The 26379-nt window shown below is 44.8% G+C and overlaps 1 protein-coding gene across 2 annotated transcripts in view; it reads right to left on the reverse strand.

Annotated features, from left to right (window-relative positions):
• Nucleotides 1-3979, reverse strand: part of nav2a (neuron navigator 2a) — a 106497-nt gene extending 102518 nt beyond the window's left edge. Inside the window, exon 1 of one of the 2 annotated variants that reach the window (XM_027281562.1) lies at nucleotides 3142-3979. In XM_027281562.1, coding sequence (XP_027137363.1) covers nucleotides 3142-3351 — 210 coding nt within the window. In that variant the 5' untranslated portion in view covers nucleotides 3352-3979. The remainder of the gene's footprint in view (nucleotides 1-3141) is intronic. The other variant, XM_027281563.1, reaches the window with a different exon arrangement.
• Nucleotides 3980-26379: the final 22400 nt, after the last annotated feature.

The following is a 26379-nucleotide window of genomic DNA, read 5'->3' on the forward strand; positions in this document are numbered from 1 at the left end:
TCAGAGATTCTTGGTTTGAACCTCTGTAGCCAAGAATTAACGAGCTGGCAACAATGAACACAAACGAAGGAGGGAGCGAGAAAACAGAGAGAGAGAGAAAGAGAAGGAGGTCAGGAGGCATTAAAGATGGATAGAGAAGCGACGGCTGTGGCCTCGAATGACTTGAACACACACACACACACACACACACACACACACACACTCTGCTGCTTGTATTTGTGAATGGGATCAGACGTAGGGCAAAAAAGCAGCCACTAGAGGGCAGCAGAGCATCTGTGCACGGCTCTATTCACTGTATGGTGAAAGGTTAAAGGTCAGCAGGGGGGTAGAAAGACAACACACACACACACACACACACACACACACACACACACACACAGACAGACACACACAGACACAGACACACACAGAGGCAGAGAGAGAGCTCACAGCTTCAAATACCATTCACACATTTCCAGCCTATCACCTTCACTCAGATACAGCAGATAGTGCCAGACACACACACACACACACACACACACACACACACACACACACACACACACACACACACACACACACTCTCCAGAGACAGCCTGGATGTTCCTTGCTGCCTCCTGCCGCCTCTCGTTGCATAATGGATTAACTCTTTGTTACAGGTGTACGCGACATGTTTGTGTGTTTGGTGCCAGCTGGATGTTTGTGACGACGACTCCACTAATCCTTCAGGTAACCGCTAACGCGCGCTGCTCGTCGCCATCTGCATTGTGATTAATGCAATTTGTGGTTTGTTCGGAACGCCTGAAAACATCCCTGGATTGTTTATCCTCCTTCCCTTACTGTTCCTTCTTCACTGTTGGTTCAATTTCTGCTTTTGGGTTGAGATTTAGATCTCAAGAGACCGTCTTGGTTCAATAAAGGTCAAATAAAATAAAGACTGACAGCGATAGAGATAGTACGAGTTTCTATCAGCCCAGGATTCAGGTCTATCTGCTGCTATACTGGGTGCTCCGCCTCTCCTATGATGGATTTTTGTCCTTGTATGATTGAACTTGGTGCAAAATGTTCCAAAAAGAAGCTCCGACATCCTGACAACCTGACACTGATGTGATTGTTTTGGGAGTGGACATTTCCTCATTATTAAAAACCAAAAGAAAGAGTCCCCCCACCCCCCTCCGGCTTGAAGAAACTCGCTGCAGCCGAGACAAGAAAAAAAAGCGAAAGCATCAACCTCCACGTCTCCAGAGAGCGTCGCCTCATCTCGCTCTGCCCTCGGAGCAGATTGGGTTCACGGCGAGGACCGACGGTTGTCTGTGCACGAAATCCACTGAGGGTTGTACCCTGGATGACGGCGATGCAGCGTGGCGGGCTCACAGTCCTCCACTAGCAATTCTGCCTCTCAGACCTTCCTCCAGTTCAGTCGGTCCCTCGGGGTAAAAGAGTCCAGAAATGAGGACAATAAAACTGAGCTATGGAACAACTAACACGCCTGTCCTGCATTAAAGGGACCTCAAACCACAGACTGTTAGAGAATCTGTCACTTGTATTCAAACAGAGCGGTTACAATCCAGCTGCTATTCATCTCTTGTGAAGGACATTACGCTGCTTTCATTAGTATCTAGTTGCTGCTCGGTGTTTTGGATGCAGATGTGGTGCGCAGCTGTTACAGAGATGAGCACAAATACCTGGAAGTCTGGGGTGGAAATCACATTTTCTTCCAGTTGTCTTTGCAGCAGGTGAAGCACTGAACGCTCATCTCTCTTTCCCAATTCCAAACAGCCCTGTTTAATCACCAAAAACATATTTGGAAATCCACACGAAGTCAGATATTAACTTTACCTGTTTGTAACTGGGCTGTATTTGTCACTTCATCAATTGATCCAGATGTTTTGAAGCAGTTACTGTCTGATTTAATAGTACTGCAGTTAAAAAAACAAAAGCAGAAACACCCACATACATGTGCCCTTACACACACACACAGTGAGCGTTTATGGATTTCAGTACACCACTGCAATATTCACATCGCTGCTGCCGGACAGGAAGGTCAAGGGTTAAACCCAGTCGAGGGTGATGACGGCTGCTTCATCAGCACCACGGGGATGGAGCGAGGGAGAGAAAAGGAGGACGGAGAGGAGAAAGTCACGGAAAGTAGGTCAGCGAGAAAACGTGATTAGCCACAAAACAAAAACGACACCAGCAGCAGACGTGTGACGTCGCTGCTGCTGACGCCGCCGGCCTCCTGAATCTTCCTCCTCACGCGATCATCATCATCATCATCATCATCACGGCGGATTCAGATTTGCCTCGCGGATGCCTCAGTGGCTCCGAGTCACGCTTACTGTTAAGACACATTGCCAAACATGCACTTGCTGGCTCACTACACACACACACACACACACACCTCCTTCCCCCTCACTGCCTTACATGGCTTTAGAGCGATCCCTCTCGCCGTTGCAGCCGTTTTGTGCGGGGTTGCTAAGCGCAGCCAATATTTTAACAAACACAGCAAAACAGCCACCCTGTGATATCCTCTGCTACGCTGCCATCCTGGACAGCAGAGGCGGCCGCCTGCTCCGTCTCCTTCCAGGAACTCGCCCTGGATTTTTTTGCTTTGATGTTTCCCATTAAATGCTGAAGCGAGCCAGATAAAGTGTGATGTATGTGTGTGTGTTTTCAAAGAGAAAACAGGAGGCACATGAACACGTCGACGCAATCTGAAGTGACTGATGACAACTGTTATTGTAGCAGAGAAATGACAAAGTGACTGTGCACGCCAAGACTGAACGTCTTCTCAGTTTCCAGCCAAAAAGACTCAGAGTTATTGATTTAGCTTCATATTTTCATCCTGGCTGGACCCATAAAACAGCATTTAGATCACGACGGGACTGAAGCCAACGCCATCACTGATGATTTTTTTAAGGGTTATCAATTTGAGAATACAAATGGCTCATTAGTCAGATGAAGCACTGCTGTAATTATGCACAAAATATCAAAAAGAACCTGCACAGATTTACGGAGAGAGGTCTTATCGAACATATTGTACCCCACAAGTTTGCCTTCAGTTTGCAATGATCCCACACCAAGAGCGGCTGTACTGAGAATAAGTACTTCTATGGACAGAAAACATAGTAGAGTAGTAGTAGAGGAGTTTGAGATCCTGACCTGAGGGTTTCCTCCAGCCTCTGACCCCGGCGTAACGCTTCTCGGGGGTCCTGAGCCAACCTGCTTTCCCAGTGGAGGGACCTGGGTCTTGACTGGCAGAGCTAGAGCTGATGGCCTGCTGTGGGTCTGGGGGATGGGCAGGGCGCTGTGCACCGGTTTGGGTTTGGGGAGTCCTGACTTCATCTTTGAGGCCACGAGGATGGCTGGCATCTTCTCCACCACCGGCCGCCTGATGACCACGCTCTCCCCTCCCTCACACCGAGATGGAAATCCTCCTTCCCCCAAACTGCTCACATGTGATCCAGCTACTTCTGCGAGTGCGAAGGTGTTACCGGATTGAAGAAATACAGGTGCAGCTTTCACACCCGATGGACCCCTTGGGTTAGTGTAATGTGTGTAATTTGTCCGTCTTCAGGTCTTGGCTGCTCCTGCTGGATCTCAGCAGGGGTTGGGTTGAGCTGAGCTCTCCCCAACATGCAGGGTTTAAAACCCACCAATGCCACCTGTTTCCTTCAGCTCTTTATATCATGCAGAAAAGAAACCCTCCCCAGAGTGTTAAAAAATAATGTGTCCAGGTAGAAATGAGAAAATCCACTCTGCAAAGTCCAGGAAAGAAAATCAAAAATCCTACTTCACACTAAGAGGAGTGCTCCCTTCCATTTATTCCCAGCTCTGACAGAGAGTCAGCGATTGGCAAAAAGGTTCCTATAGGAAGCAGAGCGCCCTGTTAATCACACCATCGCTTCAGGATGACAGGAGGAAAGACCGAGCTGCGTCGAGGAGCGAAGGAAACAAGAGACAGAGAGATGGAGGGAGGGAAAAAGGGGAAAAATAAAGCAGCAGCGACACAGCGACCGTTCGCTTCAGCGACTGCTCAGCCTGTGACTGCACAGCCTGAAACACACTGCACTGTGCTGCCTCTCTCCCTCTCTCGGGTAAGTCGCGGTTAGCAGCAGGTGTGGCTTAAATCAGGACTGACATATGTGGAGAAGAGCTCAACACATCTACTCAGTATGCTCCTCCAGCCTCTCTCTCTCTCACTTTGTTTTCATTTAAACTCTTGAGTTCAAATGTTGCCGGTTCATCCCACAAACAGTCACTCCTCCAGAATTACAGTTACATTTCATTTATGTTCACAGATCACACCCACACACTCTGAGATGAGTTTTTGTCATGTTATATCAGGTGAACGGTGTCTCTGTCATTGGTACGTCTGTTCTCACTCTATGTAACTTTGGGCTCCGGGTCGGGAGAAGTACGTAACGCTTTACGGCACTAAGTCACACAGCAGCAACTATTTCACTGATTCTGGTGAAACTGGATCATATTTTATGGAGGAAATGTTTTCTGGTTTTCCCTCTGATGTCCTCCGGCTGCTCCGCCTCAACTCTCTGTGATTTACAGAGTTTATGATGGACAGTGAAGTAAACTGCTGACAGCTGTAGCTGCTGTTAGCTCATGTATAAAGACTATAAGCTCCGGGGGAGTGTTAGTATTTGTACCACTGGCATTTTGGACCAACAGTAAGAGGAATGTTGACGGGGAGCAGAGGTGGTGTCGTGCCAGAACAGGAGCTGGGCTCAGCAGCTTCTATGGACATAATGGCAGAGGTGAAGAGAGCGAAGAGGACGTTGATGGAGAGAGCTAAGAAAAGAAAAGGAGAGAGCAAGCAAGAAGCCACCGGACAACTCTCTGTGATTTACAGAGTTTACTGATGGACAGTGAAGTAAACTGCTGACAGCTGTAGCTGCTGTTAGCTCATTTTGTTAGCCGGTCCTGTGAGGACTGTGAAGAGGAGGTTTTCAGGCCAGGGCGATGGAGCTGGACAAGTCAAGGCAATGTAGCAGGGATCAGCAGCCTCTATGGACATAATGGCAGAGGACAAGAGAGCGAAGAGGACGCTGACGGAGGAAGCTAAGAAAAGAAAAGGAGAGAGCAAGCAAGAAGCCGCCGGACAACTCTCTGTGATTTACAGAGTTTACTGATGGACAGTGAAGTAAACTGCTGACAGCTGTAGCTGCTGTTAGCTCATGCATAACTATGACTATAAGCTCACAACACCGGGGGAGTGTTAGTATTTGTACCACTGGACCAACAGTAAGAGGAATGGTGACGGGGAGCAGAGGTGGTGTCGTGCCAGAACTGGAGCTGGGCTCAGCAGCCTCTATGGACATAATGGCAGAGGAGAAGAGAGCGAAGAGGACGTTGATGGAGGGAGCTAAGGCCTAGGGCAGCAGGGAACGGAGCTGGTGCCAGAACAGGAGCTCGGCAAGCGGTCAACGTAACCGGGCTCAGTAGCCTCTATGGACATAATGGCAGAGGCAAAAAGACTGAAGAGGACGTTGACAGAGGAAGCTAAAGACTGACTTTTAGTCGTTCTTCTGTTCTGTCTCAGTGAAGTAAACTGTAGCTGCTGTTAGCTGACGTTAGCTCAGTTTGTTAGCTGGGCTGCCCGGACTGTGAGCTCAGAGCACCGAGGAAGTGTTAGTGTTTGTACCACAGACGTTCTGGACCAACGAAAAGAGGAGGCTCTCAGGAGAATACTGACCGGGAGCGAAGCTGGTGTCGTGCCAGAACAGGAGCTAGGCAAGAGGTGAATGTAACAGGGCTCGGCAGCCTCAATGGACATAATGACAGAGGCGAAAAGGCTGAAGAGGACGTCGATGTTACACAGTTAACTGACCAACTGACGTACAAATATTTTAGCCTTCAACTGACGTACTGAACCGGATCATGTGTCATGCTTCTTCTTTTTCAGTACAGTATAACAGGCACTGACGCTGAAAAAGTTGTATTAACAGAATCTTTTCTCTGTCTTCTCTCTCTGTTCTGACTCCATTAAGCTTCTCCCTGTTTTTAAGTATGAGGTTGGCCAATTAGTGGACTAGTGTCAGATCAGCCTGACTCCCAGCAGGCTTAGTGAAGGGCTGCAGAGGTCTCGACTCAAATCCTGCAGCAGAATCAAAGAAAAGGAAGCCAATGGAGGGAAGGTTTTTTACATTTTCTCCTCTCCTCTCATCCATCACCAGTTAATTTAAGAATTTACATACAGATTTGTTCGTGTAAATCAAGATTTACTCCCCAAAACAAGATCAATTTAAAGACTACACACACGTGTGCAGTGAGTACTGTGTGTTTTGAGTTCCAGTGAGTTCCAGTTCATCTGGCCGTAAAAATTGGATGACACAAATATAATCAAAGTGAGACAAGAAGAGTCTCAAACGTCTTCCAACAGAACTTTGTAGTGGTTTGTTAGGAGTGACAATATCAAATAATGAGTCTATTCTATAATTTATCACTTAAAATGTAGCAATGTTCCTATGCGTCTTCAAATGTATTGTTCTGTTCTCGCATTTGAGAAGCTAGAACAAGACAAGCTTTGGATTTGTGTGCTTCAAAAATTATCTTAAAGGTAACCACCAAAGTCAGTATGATACATCATCTAGGGATCATGAATATCTGTGCCAGATTTAACATAGTGGATGAGGATGAACCCTCTGTAGACCATGAAAGTAAAAAAATCCCCAATCTAACAAATAATTTACTCTGAAATCTTTCTCAAAATAACAGAGAAAACATGTTAAACACAGCAGCTGCTGCCACAATCCGAACTAATTACCAACAATTAGCAGCATTAGAGACACGAGAGAAAGTCACTGTGCTGAGCCGCTCAATGTGAAAGACACACACAGACAGACACTCTTAACATACACTTATAAGAGCAATGGTTTAACCCAGGAGAGGATGTGTTTAGTATGTTAATCTTAATCCTGTTACATTAATCCTAAATTATGTAAATGCTAATATCTGATTATATAATAGTGTGGCTAGAGTCGTGTTGCTGAGTCTAAACATTTGAAATGTCTTATGTGATTATAGATTTACAGTCCAGTTTTTTAAAGCAGTCAGTCGTCCCAACCGACTCTTTGGCGAACTGTCCCCCCCAGAAAACAACTGAGAGTCGATTAAGCCCCGCTGTTTATCTCCAGTGATCATATGATACAATTCTGAGCAGCCCACATTGCTATGTTACTAATAAATAACAGTAATGGCAACTTATGTTAGAAAAGAGCTTTAAATTTATGTGGAAAACTCGGCATGGCTCGGTCAGTCCTCCCTGCCGACTCTTCGGCGAACATCCCCACAGAAAACAGTTTCCGTCTCCGGCAGTGAGAGTCGATTAAGCTCTGCTGTTTATCTCCAGTGATTATATGATACAATTTTGAGCATCCTGCATTGTTATGTTACTAACAAGAGATTGGCAACTTATATGAGAAAAGATCTTAAAATTTATGTGGAAACGACTCGGTTAGTCCTCCCTGCCGACTCTTCGGCGAACACCAGCCCTCCCCCAGAAAACAGTTTCCGTCTCCGGCAGTGAGAGCCAGTTAAGTCCTGTTGTTTTACTGATGGTGATGATGTGATGTGATGAGCTCACTATGAACTCACTCTTTGTCTCTTTGTGGATCAGGATCTCCCTTACTACACAATCTTACAGCTTCCATAAGATCGATTTTTAGATTTACAGTGGAAACCTACTATAGCATAACACATAACACCCACTCAGGGGTCTAGAAGGTTATAGAAGCCTGAAATCATTAAGATTCTGAAGCTGTAATGTTGTTTTCATTGTAGATATTTACCGTATGATATGAACTCATGTCTGGTTACACATATTCCACCTTGTCGTCGAAGATGACCTCCACATCCTGACATCAACACACACACGTGAACTTTCTCTGACTGAAACACACTACACAGGAAAACCCACCGCGCCAGCCTCAAATGTCAATCTGTCATTTTATAAATGGAAAGAAGAAAAACACACAGAGCCGAGCCGAGCCGAGCCGAGCCGGGCATAACAAGGGAAACTTCCATTATTTTCTTACTATCCTCTGTGATGGTAAACATGTACCGAACCCTGGCGGATCACAACAGTGCACTTAACAGCGCTGTAAAAAAATATTTATGCAACAACGTTTGAAGATACCTGATGACAGTACAGTGCAGTCTAATAATAGAGCCGGTTTGGCTGTAAATGGGCGGTATTGACAGTAATAACTAGGACACCCACCGCCTGCTCTGCTCTGTTTATACTGTATTTCTTCTTAGAATAATAAACATTCGTGTGGGGCAGATGGTGGGTGTTTGCTGGGAGCTCTGTAGCTATAGAGAGAGAGATTAGCGTCAACGGGGATTATATATATGAACTGCACAGATGCTGAAGTGCTGAATTATCAACATCAGGGGAATATAGGGGGACGAATTTAACTGTGGCCGGCTCTGGACAAATCCTCTGTGACATGGTCTTTGGTCTTACCAGGTGCTCAGACTGAAAAGAGCGGTTTAAAACAATGTCAGGGGATGTGTGTGTGTGTGTGTGTGTGTGTGTGTGTGTGTGTGTGTGTGTTTTAGCGGAGGCGTGTTGCTTCACGAGTCGTGAGACGATGAAATACGATCAATAGCATCCAGGAGGAGCAGTTTGAGTTATAGATCTACGAGTTCGAAGGCTTATCGGACGCCAACACACTGCACAGAGGTTCACGATTTACGAGACATGATATTACAACCTCCATAAGTTACTGTACGGTGGCAACTATAATTCTACGCTCCATTTCAGTGACAGTAGAAATCCAAAAAAAAAAAGATGTGGGTAAGTCCAGGGTTCAAGTTAACCATGAGGTACAGAGGCTAAATGTTTGATTCTCTGGTTGTAGGTGAATGTGTATGCCGTGCTCCACCTAAAGACTGTATAGTTTTCATATAATTACAGGAATGGTCTACAGTGTATGTTTTCCTATACGCCTTCTGGTTATAAACCTCATGAAAGCGTAGCGCACTTCAAACCAAATTAAGACGAACCGAACATCAACAAGTGATCCCGTTAATTTTGGTAGGTGGAGCTGGAGCAACACGGTCATAACTCCAAATGTCTCATGTTTTATAGTGTCTCCATGGACGGTATAAAACGTGGACGTCGTCTCTCTGACGGCGCCAACAAGTTTCTGAAGAGCCGTTGTGTTGGCAGCAAAGAGGTCGAGCATCACGCTCTTAATCCTGCATAACTTTAAGCCTTAATATAATGTGAACAGGTGAGTTGTATATAAATTCACCCTCAGTACAGTTGTCATGAAATTAGCCACAGGGACCAAAACTGTTTTTTGTACCAGGCTGTAAACATGTTTATTTCTGCTGTGAACATGGGGACTTATGGAGACTGACTCACTTCTGGAGCCAGCCTCAAGTGGACGTTAGAGGAACTGCAGTGTTTTTTTTTTATGTTGGCTTCACTTCACAGCTACAGATTGAGGGTTGCCATTTGGCATTCCTCAAACACCATGGTCACCATCGGTCAATCATTAAATATTTATTAACAGTTTCCAGCCTTGGCAGCGACTGACGCTCTTTGATTTGTTTCTAGTTTTATGAATAAATAAAAAAGAAATTAACGAAAACAGTTTTCTTCAAGTTGAATCTTTGTTTTGTTTCAAGAAAACTAACCTTGAGTTTATATTAAAAAATAAAAGTACAAAATCAATAACTCTGTTTCAAAATCTCCCTTTTATTGTTTGTTAAACTATATTTTTCAGATTCAGTCGTACGATACGAGCAAGGAATTAAAATGTATATATTCAAACACATTCTGCCGTCTGTGATCCATTTCTGTTTTCTACATCCAGCCAGTTCCACCCCTGCATTACAAAACACACACTCACACACACACACACACACACACACACACACACACACACACACACACACACACACACACACACACACACACACCCTTCCTTCCCTGATTGTTTTCATTAGCAGAGTTAGCAGAGCAGAACAAGTGGGCTCTCCCTGTCGAGAGCTGCGCTAACTGGAGCAACGGCCTGACATTTCCACCGTGACAGCACAGGATCTACAACTTGACCTACACACACTGGTATACTCTCTTACACACACATACACACACACATAGACACAAAAACACACACACAGACAAAGTTATTCACGATAATGAACAGTGGCAGTGCTGTAAGGCCGATCTCAGAGGGGAGAGGAGTCCATGAAGGGCCCAGCAGGGCTCTGGCATGGCTCGAGTGACGCTCACAACACACACAGCACAGTGTCAGGACAAAAACACACACACACACACACACACACACAGATAAACAACAACAACACTCCTGCTACATATTCAACACAAATGAGCTCAAGATGACGAGCCGGAGGAGGAAAGAATGTGTGTGTGTGTGTGTGTGTGTGTGTGTGTCAGTTTGGATCCTGCTGAGTGTGTCTGTGCCCTTGCCCAGCTCCAGCTGTGGCACGTGTGTGTTTGTGAGTGTGTGTATGCATGTGCGTGTGTGTGTGTGGGTGTGTGTGTGAGATAAATGGGTCTCTGGGGCAGTGGGTGGACGTCCTGTCACTTTCCTGTCACATGTCACTTACACAGGTCATCACTGTGAGCGGAGTCCTGTTCAGAGGACACACACACACACAGGGGACACACACACACACACACACAGGGGACACACACACACACACGGCCAATGAAATTCATCTTAAGGCGTTTAGTCTCAAGTTCAAGTTGAGTTTAGCCACTATTTCAATGGAAAATTCCATCATGTGCATCACTTTGTCCATTGTTTATGTCAGTTATGACAACACTGCAATCATCAGATTAGTTGCTGACATCTGGAAACACAGCAGTCACACAGTCACACAGGTAAAGAGCGTGCACAGCTCTGGTGAGGTCAAAGGTGAAGCAGGGAGTTTACAACACAAAGTTTGGGAAATCATTTTATTTTCCTCCTCCATGTCGGTTTGGCTCACTTTGTTTCCACCCTGACTGCCGGTGTTTCTGACGCCTCTTTAACAATGTTGCCTCATTACCAGATCTCAGCAATTAACATGCAACGTTACAATAACCCATGGCACAATGCTGAGTGCAAGTTAATTAATACTGAGAGTAATGATTGCAAATAACTACAAAAATAAGACAAGACGCAGAAATTTCTTCTGAGTGCAGTTTCTCTTGTTCTGGTGTCAAATGATTTTAAATAAACGACAGAGAGAGATGCAACAAATATCGAGACTGAAGGAGGCGAGTCTAGAAATAAACTTAATATATGCTTGTTTAAAGAAGATCATATTTTAGGATTCAATAAAACAAAATGACTTGTCAGCGTTGAGACTGATTGCACACTGATGAGGATCATCATTCATGTGATGCCTCTAAATTTATCCTAAACCATCACAACTACACGCCAAACCTCCGACCTCCAACCTCCGACCTAAACCCAAATCTAAACTTAACCCTGCAACCAAGACCTTATCCCTTTAAATGCAGCTTTAAAGAGCTGATAATGTCCTCGCTTCTCAAGATTTAACACTCAAAGAGGTCCTCACAAAAATAGAAGCACACTTCACCACAAAGACAACACAACCTGTGTAGCGTGAACAAAAGCACAAGAGGCAAATCATAAAAAATTACACATGCATGCACTGTACCTGCATGCACACACACGCACACACACACACACACACACACACAGAGTCAGGCAGAGGGTAAAAGCGAGACAGTGGAGACAGCAGCACCCAAACAACAGACTCCCTGCAGTAAACCGGGGTGACAGATAAGGAAAGCAGGGAAGAAGTCAGCGCAGCTGCAGCACCGAGGTGTGTGTGTGTGTGTGTGTGTGTGTGTGTGTGTGTGTGTGTTAGATCAGGAGATGGGGACATTTATGTCTGAAGTAGACAAAGTGAAGCAGAGACACGATAAACTGTCTCCTCACTCGCTTCTTAACGAAGGCTGCATAATTAAGCAGCAGTAATCAGCCTTAAATAGCACGTTTAACACATATTAGCTTAAGGTGGAATTACATGTGAACACTAAGCTCTGGACGCGCCGCCCTCACGGTAATTATTACAGATGCAACTTGTAGGAATCGTCTGTCTGATGCTAACGTTTTCAAACGTGAAGCTCCGGTTTGCCCGACGGAGGAGACAGCGGTGAATATTTTATGAATGAATGAGGGTGAAGGCGAGGACTACTAATGTCTGAGAGCATAAATCAAAGCCCCCGAAGCCCGGCTGATGTTTCCAAAAAGCTCCAAATGATGGATTTTAATATACACGAGATCATAATAGCTGATCTGACCTCCTTTATGCTTTCCAGCGATCAGTTAAAGTCCTGCTGAGAAGCTGCTGCCTGGCCCAAATATCTAAAAAAAACACCATCCACCACCCACCGGCGAGTGACTTCCAGCTCCATCAGACTATATTCCTTCATGGAGAAAGAGAATAATCAATATGTGTAAGATTAAAAAACATCACGTAACAGGGTTGCAATAAAGCAGCCGGTGTCGAGCGAGCCCCGAGGCTTAAATAGCAATTACCCCCCAACTGCTATGACATGAAACCACTTAATGCTTCTTTTTTTTCTCTTCAGTGACAAAATGGGACGATAAAGGGAGGCGGATGAAGGAGGATATGGGAGAGGAGGGAACAGAAATAGAAGAGGGGTCAAAAAAGATGGCAAGGGAAGGAAAGAAGAGAAGGAGATGCAGAAAAAGAGGACAGAGGGCTGATAGATGGTGTTCCAGTCTGCACCTGTCCAGGTTTGATGAATGTGTTTTCTTTGCTTGAAGATGTACACAGGACGACAAATTGGAATTCGGAAAACAAAGTCTTGACCCTGACGTACAGAGAGAAAGCTCTGCCGTTAGTCACGTTTCCATCAAATGTAGCATCGTGTGAATTCACTGTACTCCGCTCCGTTATGTAATTCCATCACGTAACATGAAATCTGCAAAATGCTTCCATCCGAAGCGATTACGAGAAGTATAATAAACCTCACCGAGTACAAAAGCCAGATATCGTTTACGTTTTATTGCCATTTCAGTTATTTTACTGAATGAATTCTCTTCTGTCGACACACACCACGAGATGCCACCTTTTCCATTAGAGCAAATTCCTCTGGACACAGTCTCAAGTTCTTGTGAAATAAAATGTTGATGTAAACATCAGAACATGGAACCAAAGATTAAAACCATTACTCACTCGTCTTCTTGTTCAGATTGTTTTACTTTAAGTAAACATTAAATAATAAGAAGCTGTGAAGTAAAGCCAAACACTAAAGTGCAGAAAAAGCTGCAGTTCCTCAATCGTCCACTTGAGGCTGGCTCCAGAAGTGAGTCAGTCTCCATAAGTCCCCATGTTCAAATGTCCAACTTCACAGCAGAAATAAACATGTTTACAGCCTGGTACAAAAAACTGTTTTGGTCTCTGTAGCTAATTTCCCCGTTCATGACAACTGTACTGAGGGTGAATTTATATACAACTCACCTGTTCACATTATATTAAGACTTAAAGTTATGCAGGGTTAAGAGCGTGGACGCTTGTTTGATCAGGGCTGTAATCAAACTAAACATTAACCAGAGACGGAAAGGCGATGTATGTACACGTTTAAAAACATCTTTCTCCCTGAGCCGTGTATCCACACGAGAATCCAGAGCTCGTTATCGAGCCCATACATCCACACCGAGTCCTACCCGACAAAACTTTCGGCTGCACATTTACACAACTAATAGCTCGTTAGTGCCGCGCTTTGGATGCTGGGAAGAAGAATTTGAAGCACACCAAACACCAATGCTATTAAACAAGCTTTAAATCCAGTCATGCAGCACATATAGTGGAGATACAGTATATTTAGACCATCATTAAAATAATGTTTGTCGATGCATGCAAATAAAAATCACCCGGACTGACATAAAACAACAAAGATAACAGAGATCATTGTATTTCCAGGACCTAAACAAAAAAACAAACATATGTACAGAAAGGTTAGGGCGACTGAAGGAAGCTGGGATTCACCAAACAAAACGCTGGAAATTTCGCGGTGCGGGTTTATGGAGGTTATTGTTTGCACTGATGCATTATTCATCGGAGGCTGCACAACAGTCAGTATTTACACGTGGTGTAGCTCCTCGACTCTGCTCGGCTCTATTAGTGTGAGAGAGCGATGTGTGATCTGACCTTTCTGTTTGTTTGTAGCTCAGGATACTTCACGCACATTCAGTCATTTGTAGTTATTCTGTAACACTGGGAAACATTTTCAGTCATATTTCCATGGCAGATTATCGAAACTATCTGGACGACATCGCCTCGTAGTCAGATTCAGTTGCTGCAGATGTAAAACTCGCTGCTGTTTTAAAAGGCCCCGTAAAAATCGCATTGATACTCCACCCAAAGTCGCTCTAATATCAAACACTTGTCCCCTGTAGGCTCGTAGGAGCCTGTAAAAAGTTGATATGGCCAGCTTGAATTCATTTCACTTACAATGCATCCCGACGGTGCGTTTTCACACTGTGAGGAAAGGATCAAATTGCCCATACAAACTTCTGAAATGAGAAATGAGATCCAGTTTTCCACCTCCCACTCACGGGCTCGGTCAGAATTGTGCCAAAATATGTTGAAATACAGTGCCGCCATTTTTGTAGTTTGGACCCAGTTAGCACATGTGAAATGAGGATGCGAATTACAATTAGAACAGATTAAAAAAACTTCATAGTGAAGAGGTGTTGGGGTGAATGTCAAAGCCTGCAGCTTCACTTTGCTTCATGTTTTCCATCAGAAGTCAATGTTGGATTTAATCATGACCGTGACCTTTCTCTAACTAACAAAGTCAGCTTTGTGCCCAAACAGAGTCAAACATGGACAAACAATGCAATCCTGCCAGAGGTGTCACATCAGGAAACACTTACACCGGCTGCTGTGGAAGACGAGTGCACAAAAAAAACACTCAACAAAATCTGTGCTTGAAAAATGTCTTTTCTCTCAGATTTCTACATGTTAATGTACACGACTTCCAGCTAACAGAATCCATCCACTTGACAGTCGTGGCATGTCGAGACGTGCAGTTTTATCTTCTCATCGCACACTGAGCTATGGATATGTCACATAGTGCTGCAGATACCATTTCTTTCCTCAGAAGGGCAAAGTCATGACTTGCCCTACTCTGCTTCTGAGTCGTTTTTTTGGCGGCCCACACCGCTGCAGCCAAAACGGACCTCCCCCGATCATATGAATGGAGAAAAACCATCGAACACAGAACCGGATTGTGTCAGAAATCCTTATATTCCAACAAGTACCAGCCAATCAGAGCAAAAAACCATTTGAAAAAGTCTTTCACTTCAAGTCAAAACAAGTTTTTTGATTTATATTTTTGTTGTTTAGTTTGAAGGACGTGGAGATGAGGAAGAGTCACGTCTGATGTAGGAGGCATGGACTGTTAGAAGCCGGCTGAGGCACAGTGGAAAGCAAAGGTGTCAAGAAAAGAGATGTTATTTTCAGTAACGGACACCAGCGTAACCATTACCACCAGTTTGAGGTCATTGTTACATTATCTGTATCCATAATACACAAGCTTCAAACTCAGGGGAAGCTCCTCCACCCTCACAGTTCTCTGTGGTTGCGTACTGTACACCAAAAATACTCCAGCACATGCTGACACACACACACACGCACACACACACACACACAGTTGCACAGATGGATAACGTCAATGTGTATGCACGTACAGCGCGCACACAGATTTTAAGATTCATCTCACAGCACCCTCTCTCTCTCGCTGTGCTCAAACCTCCATCTGGCGTACATATGTGAGCTTCTGTTGAGAGACCCGAGTGTTTGACAGAAACTGGCGCTCAGCTGAATCCAAAGCCAGCGAGCTGCAGAGGAAACGACAACAAACCAGCGAGCAAATAAAAGCACCTCTTACCTGCGACAGGAAGGTCACAACATCAGGCGGGAGGGACGCAGGAAGCGGGAAGGAAAAGAGAAATACATGTTAGCAACGGGCAGATACACAAACACAAAACTTTATTAGAGCTCAAATCTGTAATATCCATTACTTTCACTCTTGCATCACAAGATGTTTGCTCTCATAAATTCAAATTTAAACACCCTGAGAAGTTTGAAATCTCACATTTTATCGACTCGTGTTCCCATACCTCTGTTAAACCTCTAATGCTTTTAATGATTTAGGCACAAACGAGTCATAAAACGACTGAAAACACGTAAAAAAAACCTGCAAAATAATTACGAGGAACGCCCGATGTTGCAGAACGGCGCACGTAACAGCGATCGGGGCACGATTCGCTTTGAACTACCGTCCGAGGAGGAAAGAAAACGCGTGGCGTTGATATCAAAAGAGTCAAAATTGAATCGATCATTCGATGGAACTGAGAAACTGTCAGTAAATAAAGAGCGGCGTGTTTGGCCCTCGATCAGCTGATCTCATTTGGAGCCACCCTTCACGTTTACGGCCTGTTTCTGCCTGCGGGGAGCCAAGGCTGAAACATGCTGCCAAGTGCTGCCCACCCAGCTCAGACCCACTTACTCACAGCTTCCATGCGATAGGTAATGCTGTTGGCACGGTGACGTAAAGCCAATAAAACCCTAAACTGAATCCGAAGTGCACGCACACCTGTCTGTGAAACCGATCCCTCCTCGCCGAGATAGCAAGCGAGGAATAACATGAGGGGGGGCACGACTCTGTACTGTACTCCGGTAAGAACCCTCAGAGGCGAAGAGGAAATTAACACCACCACAAACAACAAATAAGAGTCCTAATGTAAGCAGGTTGGTTAAAGAGAGAGGCAGGAAATCAAGTCTAAGGCCTCATTTCCTGCCTCGAGGCTTTGATGGAAACTTCGAGGGCTACAAACAAGAATTTTATGAAATGTTGTAAAAAAAACCTTATAAGTTTGAAAGCAGGACTTTTAAATGTTCAAAGCCCAAAACAGCTCGGGAAGAGGAAACACATTGACTCCAAGCCACAAAACAGAACGGCAATTAAAGGCTCTAATTTGGCCGAGGTTGGCGGGGGATGTTTCTAATAGACGCTCTGCGCCACAAGCTGGTGAATAAAACAAAGAGCGGACACTTGAAAACTGAGCTGTGCTCGGTAAATGATGTACGAGGGGGCTCAGATGGAAACACACACAGCAGCGCTTGGCATTAAAGCGTCAACTAATCGCAGCAGTTAATTGGCCAAACTCTACCGACGGGGAAGTTGCGGGAGGAAATCCCACCGCCCCCCCCAGAATGAAAAGAGGTCCGTTGCGTCCTCGCAGCTCAACGTGAGCCAATTTGGCTCGGTGATGAATCCGACTCCACAAAAGAGGCAGCGAGGCCCACGGCCATGACGGAGCATGAATGTGCTTCCCCGCTCTCACAGACTGTGGGCGAAGGTTGCTTCGGTTTTGAATGTGGATGTTTTCACCGTTGTTCCATTGATGGTGTTGACGTGTAACAAGTGAGCTTATCCTTTCATTCTTTCTTTTTTTATGTGTCTCGTGAAAGCGCGATAATGTTTGTTGGATAGTTGGATGGAAGAATCGAAGGAAAACAAATATTCGTGTGAGGTGCTACGTTTTTATTTTCGGGATAAAAAAACCTGCCAACATGTTGATTCATTAAAATGCAGATAAAAGGATTTATCGGCGTCATGACGGAACATTAACTGCAACAAGTTTCCCGTGTGGATTTAAAAAGGCACCACATCGTTTAAGACGTACTAAATCCTTCAATTCCACAGAGTTCAACTTGGAAAAGCTTGGAGAAGCACGGCTGGATTTGGTGTTTGTGACAGTGAGACATTTTTAACATATGATGTCAAGCAGCAACCAGCTGTGAAGGGAAGTCAATGCGGAAGCTGCAGTTCTTCTAACGTCCACTTGAGGCTGGCTCCAGAAGTGAGTCAGTCTCCATAAGTCCCCATGTCCAAATGTCCAACTTCACAGCAGAAATAAACATGTTTACAGCCTGGTACAAAAAACAGTTTTGGTCTCTGTAGCTGATTTCGCAGAGTTTGCGTGGGTTCTATCTGAGTACTCCGGCTTCCCCCCACAGTCCAAGGACATGCACTTAATAGGTTAATGAACCGGCAACTTATCCGGGGTGTACCCCGCCTCTTGCCCGATGCCAGCTGAGATCGGTTCCAGCCCTCAGCGACCCTGATAACGATAAGCGGTTATTCTAAAATATTAAATGTGATTGAAGCTGCAAATGTTCAACCCTCCAACGATACAATAATTCAATTAATTTGCAAAACGCCGAAACGCGATTATGTGAATTGAATTATCTAAATCTGGATTTCAAATCACACTCATTCACATTCAAATCCTGACGACATCGTCCTTGAGCACTCGTTCAACCGACAGTAATAACAACTGGCTGTGCTGTTGTTCAGGTAGCCAGTGGTGCTTTTCTTGCAGCAGGTGCCACTTTAAACGCTCCTCTTCTGTTTCTTGACGGTGGCAATCTGGGGATCAGATTTAGAAGGTGTGCTCTTTATCAGTGAGCAATCCCTTAAAGAGCTTAGTGAGTGTGCCCGGTCTGCCTTCGACAGCGTGCTGGGTCAGGGAAGGCACCCGCTCCACCTCGCCCACTCTCCGCTCTGAGCTAATCCTGTTTTCTGCAGAGTATTCATGCCAACCCAGGGCCAAACATCCAACCGCGGATACAGCAGCGAAGGGGAGCGAGGAGGGGGGAAAGACAGACACAGAGGATGAGTGTGTTTATCCTCGTGGTGAGCTGGACTGCGCTGAAGAGACGTGCTGAAGGCCGTGCAGCGGCTGATCTTTAGAAAACATGCAGAGCTCTGAATGTTGAACATTTTAGGTTGAATCTTGTTCAAGGTTTGCAGCTTTTATTGCCTCGAGGGGTACAATAAAGTCAAATTTAATTAATCTGGACTTCTTTTTAAAAGACTTTTCATGTATTCACCAGTCAGCGCGTTAAAAATGTGGACATACATTTTATGAGTTTTCTTTTTCTCTGGCAGCTGCTGCAGCGATGATCATCTCTGAACATAAAATGTGAAACAAAATCACATATGGACACTTTAAATCCTTTGGATGTGTGCGTATCGAATGGCCACTTGAGGCAGAAGTGTTTTGTGAAACTTGCTCCTCCGATGACCGTCTGGCCACAAGGTGGATCCTCTGAACGTTAGGGACACCTCTGCCTTTAAGGGTCAGGAAACAAAAATCCCAGGATCTAACACTTCACTTCACTCAGTCATAAGCCGAAGGTTTAGTACTCCTCATGACTCGGATCAGTATCCCGGTCCTTTGAAGCACACCCCCACTGGAGTTTGTTTAATAGAGGACGCATACGAAAGATCAAAACTTGTTTCTGTGCTGTTGGTTTCCTGGTCGACGTTCTCGCTTTGCCTCTTCACCCACAGCGGATTTAAACCGACAGATAAAGAGGCGAGGCGTGCACCTTCTCATAGCTGACAAAGGACGATCACTGAAATGGAAAGAGACGTACAGTAGAGAGTCAGAAAGATATGAAAGAGGACAGAGAACACAGATGTAGACACGCATTCTGAATAGAGATGAAACACAGGACAGAGGGATGCTGTGAGGGAAAGGAGGTGAGGATGGAGAGGCAGAGAGAAAGAGAGAGAGAGAAGGAGGCGAGGGAGGAAACAACAACGAGGAAAAGGGGGGTCGGTTTGCACTGGGAGCCACAGAGGCCCGAAGCGTCCTTTACAAGCCTCAACCATGTCAGATCACATCAGCGTCGCTGCCAGCTCCTTTCCCCTCCCTACACACACTCACACACACACATATATACTTCGACACAAAAGATACAAGCACACAATCCTTGAAAAATGCCTTCATAAGATCCTTGAACCTTAACTTATCTCTCTCTTGCCTCCCCCGCCCGCCTTATCCTGCAGCCTCTGTGGTCCAATTTCACAGCTTAGAGAAGACACACACACACACACACACACACACACACACACACACACAGATCCCTGTGTTGAACATGGATATGAGGAGGTAAGCACGTTTGGTGGCTGAGTCTTTTGTGTGACGCTGACGGGTGACAGTGACAGTCCAGTCCCTGAGCTCCCCGAGGACCTCGACTCAAATACTCTCCGTTCTGTTACCGTCCTCCCATCGTTTTTTCCCTCCCTCCATCAGTATCATGTGTGACCCAGTTCAGCTCACTGTCTTTCCATCTATCTCTCTCTTTCGGCTGAACTATCCCGAGGACGAGCACGTTAGCGGTGCCTTCGCTCTGCCTGCCTGAGGATGACTACAGTGCAATAATTAGTTAATTAACAATTTAACTGGTGCCTTACCTCGACAAACTAAAACTAAGGATTTAGAACTGAGTCTCGATCTCTGATCTCTCAAAATCTAACCAGCCGTGTCCAACAAATGTCAGGTATCTTCAGTAATCACACTAAAAGCTCAGTTTCGGTGCTGCAGTTACAAAATATGAAATACAAAAACAAGGAAACGCAGCACGAATATAAGACGTGATGCTAAAATGAAACCCGAGGCCACGTAGGAGAATGAGTGAATTTTTAGGAGGTGATTTAAAGGGCGCTGTCTCCTACTCATTCGTTTTGTCAAATATTCTTTGAATGCAACAGCCGCATGGATTACACTCAAAGGCAACACATTTTCTAATCTAGGGAATGTGACACGCTTAAACCCAGCATCAATAAGAGGGAGAGGGAAGGTTGTGGGTGGATGGCTGGGCGTAGAAAGCAAAAGGTCTTTGACGCTGGAGATCGGGATTAAGGTTAGAGGAAAGGTAGAAAATAACCTTTAAAGTGGAATTCATGTTTTAGTTGGACAATAAATGTTTGCAGATCTGTACAAGAGTCAAACATGCAGTCCAGAAGCACGTTTGATATCCAATTACAGCCGCAAATCTGTCATAAATTAACGTAATATTTAAGAGATGTACAGCCGCAAATCTGTCATAAATTAACGTAATATTTAAGAGATGAAGGGGTGCAGCCTGAAAAGAGGCACTGCTTGGTACGTTTAATTAAAAAACAACATTTTCGACATGCAGATGGATCCAAACACTGATGCTCTGAAGACACAATCCACTACAGTATTTTGCAGTGTAACCAGTATAACAGCACGGCAGCATGACTATGCAGGCGAATGCCTTTCAGTATTCGAAGCAGGCAACAAGTTGAATTCATTAACTCTGAACATCTGCAGTGAGGAGGAACTTTTGATGAGCGCTACAGCAGTTTAGCTGAAACAGAGGAGGAGCGGCTCGCTGTCAAACGCCTCTCTGCTGGTCTGGGACCATCCGCCATCCACGGGTAGTCACCCCGAGGCAGAAACTACTCAGCTGGCGTCCACTGGCAGCGGCGGAGGAGCGTGCAGTGATTTTAAATGAAGTCTCCGAGCAGCCACTCGCTTCTGTGCAGCCCGAATGAATTCATTTGGACAATAACATTTCCCTATCTCGATACTAAGCTGAATCACGTGGGCCAGTAATAGATTGCTTCGTTCACCAGAGGGGAAACTGGGGACGTGCTCCCGCTCTTCTCCTCCAGCGCTGTCTAGAATAATTGGTTTCATTGGAGAAGAGGAGGGTATTCCTAGAGGACTTGACGGGAGAGGAGGGACTCCTCCGACTTTTCCCGATAGATGACTCACCATCTTTACTGTACTACTTGTCAAGTCCTGGAAAGTTAAAGAGATTATTAGAAGTGAAAAGGTTGATGATTCAACAAATGGGGCGGAAATGTCTCTTTGTGGATTAAATCCACAGTGGAATCATGTCATCGAATGTTTCCCCTCGTGGAATTCCAACCTGGAAACTGCGGGTTCGGAAAAGCCACATTGTATTCACGTTGGCTCGGTCCTATGTCAACTTGAGGCCATGCAATGGGCTGGCAACCTGTACAATGGGGGTGTTTCTCTACCTTCTGCCCAGTGCATTGCTGGGCCGGGCTCCAGCATCCCTCTCTGTGACCCTAAATGGGATTACTCTTGTGGGGAGAAAACGGAAGAATGAATGTCAGCTCGATTGCGGTCGACTTGTACTTTGCAATTAAGTGGCCGGTTGACCAGTTGAACAACTGAGCCAGCTGAACAGAAACCACACTCAGCCGTTCGCTGTGTTTATGTGGAATAGAGCAGTTATGAGAGTTATTACTTACACGGCCCCTTGAGGCGGCAGGGACCCGATCACAGGAAATACAAAGTGACAGGAGATAATCTCTGTTTACCCTGGCGTCTGAGGGGAAATCCATAACAGGTATATATATTGGATCATAAAATACAGATGGTTTCACTGTGATCCTGCTCACTCATTGGTCCGTACTAACTCCAGGAAATCCCGGGATATTACTGCCATCCTGGAGAAGGGTCATCTTTCTGTATTTGCCCTGAAGCTGAACGACAGTGACATCGCTGTGACCCAAGCTACTGCTGAGCTCTGAACTTTAATATCACCCCAGAGAGACGAGGAAGAAACGCACACAGAAGCTGAATTGAAGCTTTAATCTGAGCCGTCGCCTCCATCAAGTGCTCTCTCGAGGACGCATTTTAAAGAAGTTATCTAACGCATCGATGGTAAATGTCAAGTTTTGGCGTCGGTCCATCAGATCATCAGCTTCTCTTTACAGTTGACATTTTACACCGACATTTAAGAAATCCACTGGAGGCGAGAAAGAGACACCATGGGCTGTATTTTACGATTTGCATGACTGGTTTGTAGTCACAGTTATTGCTAAATTCACAATATAAGTTACAGTTTTTTAAACTCTGCTTCCATTTTTAGCTTTGACATAATTAAGTGAAAGAAGACTGAGAGCTGGGTAATGAGTAAATTGATGTTAATTGTGGTCGACAGCTATGAATTACGGAGCAAACTTTAAATACAGTGGTCCCTCGTTTATCGCGGGGGATACGTTCTAAAAATAACCCGCAATAAACAAAATCCGCTAAGTAAGTTTTACAATTATTATACATGTTTTAAGGCCGTAAAACCCCTAACCACACACTTTTATACACCTTCTTACACGCATTTTGTACAGTACTCCCTTAGCCAATTTAGGACGCACAACACAATGCCCGTTCATACTGTACAGTACGCTGTAAAAAAAAAGCATGCAAAATTACACTGAAAAAATCCGCGAAACAGCGAGTCTGCGAAAAGTGAACCGCGATATAGCGAGAGACGACTGTATGTCGAAAACAACAATTCTATAACTCAAGTTGTTTGAAATAACTCGTTTAAAATCCATGTAAAGGCAACTCTTTCAAAACACATTAAATATGTTGGAAAACATAAATGAAATGTGGAGTTCGAGGTTCAAACTGTTTTTCACCAGTTTTCAGTCTCAGGATTTTGTGGGCGGTCCTTAACGGGTGGCTCGATGACACGCTGAGGCCGCCCTGAGCAGAGAGACAGAGATGAATTCATCTCAGCTCAGAGTGTTTCAAAGTTAGTCATGTCATTCTCTGAACTCATCTGACACGTTTCAGTCGCTTCAAACCCACAGTCCTGGAGCTGAGAATTCATTTTTACCTGATTTTGACACCTAATTTCTTAAACTTGTCGATATTTTTAATTATTCAAATTTGGCTGGATTGTTAATAACACTTTCTTCTTTGGTCTGACAAACTCAGAACACAAACTTATTCTTACTTTACATGGACTTTAAGGGTACACAGTACTGGATGAATGGTTATGATTATTTTGACAGATATTGCAATTGCACTATGAGTCATGATTTTACTGGAAATTATAATTTAAGCTTTAAAAATATAAAAAGGATGATGTGGTTTTTGCTGGGGTCTATACCAAACAAGCATGTTGCCTTACGTCTGACAGACGGACGTTCGTTGTTGGGTCTTAGTGCTCATGAGGTCAGTCCACAGATCCCATTTAAGCTTATGGTCGAGTCCAATGCCAAGGAACTTGTAATCTGTAACAGATTGTGTTGGCGCTCCATTGATAAAAGTAGAAATAGAGCAGTGGTTCTTAAACTATTGATAAAAAATGTTGGGGGGGGCGTGAACTTTCTTTGACTTCTGAATGTGACAGACAAAGTTCCTGAAGGCTTTCTTAAATAAAAGGACATTTCTTTTGTTTTAGAGGGGTTTTGTAGAAGGTTTGACTTGAACTGGCCAAGAACTCCTCCCTGTATAGAGACAGCAAATCCAACACACAATAGATTCAATTGTTTTGAAATATGGGAAATGTAGTAAGCAGACCAAAACAATAGATTATAGCACTTCATCACAAAATAAAGGATAAATCCATTCCAGGAGTTAAGTGGGAGGCCACGGCTCACCAGGACGTTTCCATATAGATTTAAGGAGGCTTGAGGGCTGACTCTGGAGCCAGGCCCAGACTACTGCTGGCTAGATCCCAGCAGTGCCTCTGCTTAGCTGGCTCAGCTCCACTGGACTCTACACCCACCGTGCAGAGCTGTGCAGTGGACGGAGACAGATGCAAACAGAGGATGCTTTCCAAAGCTTTCCTGGTTTGCTTTTAATCCACTCTATCCCCAAGAGAGCATTGGTTGTTGGAAGGGAACCCAACTTGGCACCCACTGTACGCTTTAAAGGCTCAGAAGGCTTTATATTAGAGACTGAGGTCAGAGTTAACCGTGGAACATAGCACAGCTCGCTCCCATCCTCATTAAGTGGTTTATCTGCAGCTACTGCAGGAAACTCTTAAAAAGATGTGGACAGATCATCCCTTCCAACAGTTGTTTTAGTTTGTATTTAATGATATCTTAAAAATGCCAAAAATCTTGGCAGATTTTTAACAAGACTGCCTCAAAAAAATAAAGCAGACTTTCTTCAAATATGAGATGAGTTGGAGTGAGGTTTATGCTGCAGAGTTCAGGGTAACTCTGGGTGATGTATAATGTCTTTGTCCTTGAAAAATGTTCTCATTGGTCTCTCATTACCGTCCCTTCAAGATCTGCTCCCATGACTCCAAAGCTAATATTCAATTTAACAGGCATTTCTGATTCAAAACCTGCCTGGGAAAATTAAATTAGACTGACTTCGTTTGAAACGAGCTAATCGAATTGGAGAGGAGCTCCTTGATAAAGATGTCACCGTGTTTCCATGCGGCTGTCAGGAAACGTGGGTAACGTGATCATAACAGCTGAGAGGCGTGACTCAAATCAGATCTAATCAGCGTGCATCTCCTCCTCCTCCTCCTCCTCCTCCTCCTCAGATCTCCATCTGCAACCGAGTCTCATGGAGCAGAAACAGTAATTACTGTGAGCAACATGGAGACTAACTAACTAACATGATGTAGTCAATCTGTATGCATCTCCCATCGCGCAGAGGGTGACACGCTCTGCTTGTGGGAGGATGGTGACGATGCTCAAAGAGTCATCTGCTTTTCAATCAGGCAGCAGAAATTTCCACAATGAGTTCATACACCACTGACTCTGCACTCGATATCAACTATACTCTCTCTTCCTCTTCCTGTCATTCTCTTTTGCTGAATTTCTTTCTGCCAGCGCCTGATGAACCCATTCTTCCCTGTGCTGGGGGAGGGCGGTGTGCGCTGTAGCCTCGGGCTGATTGAGCCTGTTGAACCTGAACAGAGGAACCAATCAAACTAAGAAACATGAAATGGGACCAGTCTTGAATGTACACCCCCACACCAGAAGACTTCTTGCGTCAGCACACAGAATGCACGGCTTCTCCTTCTTCACCTCTGACGAATAATCACAAGTTGCTTTGCTTTCACGAGCCAAGAAAAAAAGTTTAGGAAGCGCTGGCTCTCGAAGATCCGGCTGCATTGAGTTAACAGACTGTTGTACTGCAGTGAATTCTTCACATGGACTCCGAACGGCAACACTTTGTCGAGAATAATGAGTGAATAACTTTGCCTGGAGAGGGAGCAGAAAGCTCCCACGCTGTCTTCTGGAGAAGATACTCAGTCGAGTAATGAGCGTTGAAGCATTAGCAGTGATTGAAGTGATAATATGGGAATGCAGTCGTTAGGAGGAATGTGAGCTTACAGCCATCGCAGTAAACTAATAACTGTAAATTCAGCGATGGCATGTTCGTGTGATGCTAATGTATAGGATTATGTTCTAATTATGACTTGTCCATCACAGCGATGGACAACTCTGACTCCAAACATCATGTTTCATGGGTGGATGACAAACACAGAGAGGTGTCAGTGACGGAGGAGAAGCACTGCTGCCATTAACATAAAAGATGGTCCTTGTCTCATAACCGCGGCGCCCTTTGAAAACGTCTCACCAGGAAGATAAAGCTGACAGATGGCTCCTCCATATATATATATATATATATACACACACACACACATCACTGCTGAACAACACCTCCTCGTGTCATCTCATAAAAGACCAAGGCCGGCGTCCACAAAGGCTTAGAGGAGCAAACGCTGCTGCTGCTGGTACCT

This window comes from Larimichthys crocea, chromosome VIII (genome assembly GCF_000972845.2).
Source record: "Larimichthys crocea isolate SSNF chromosome VIII, L_crocea_2.0, whole genome shotgun sequence".
NCBI classification, from domain to species: Eukaryota; Metazoa; Chordata; class Actinopteri; family Sciaenidae; genus Larimichthys; species Larimichthys crocea.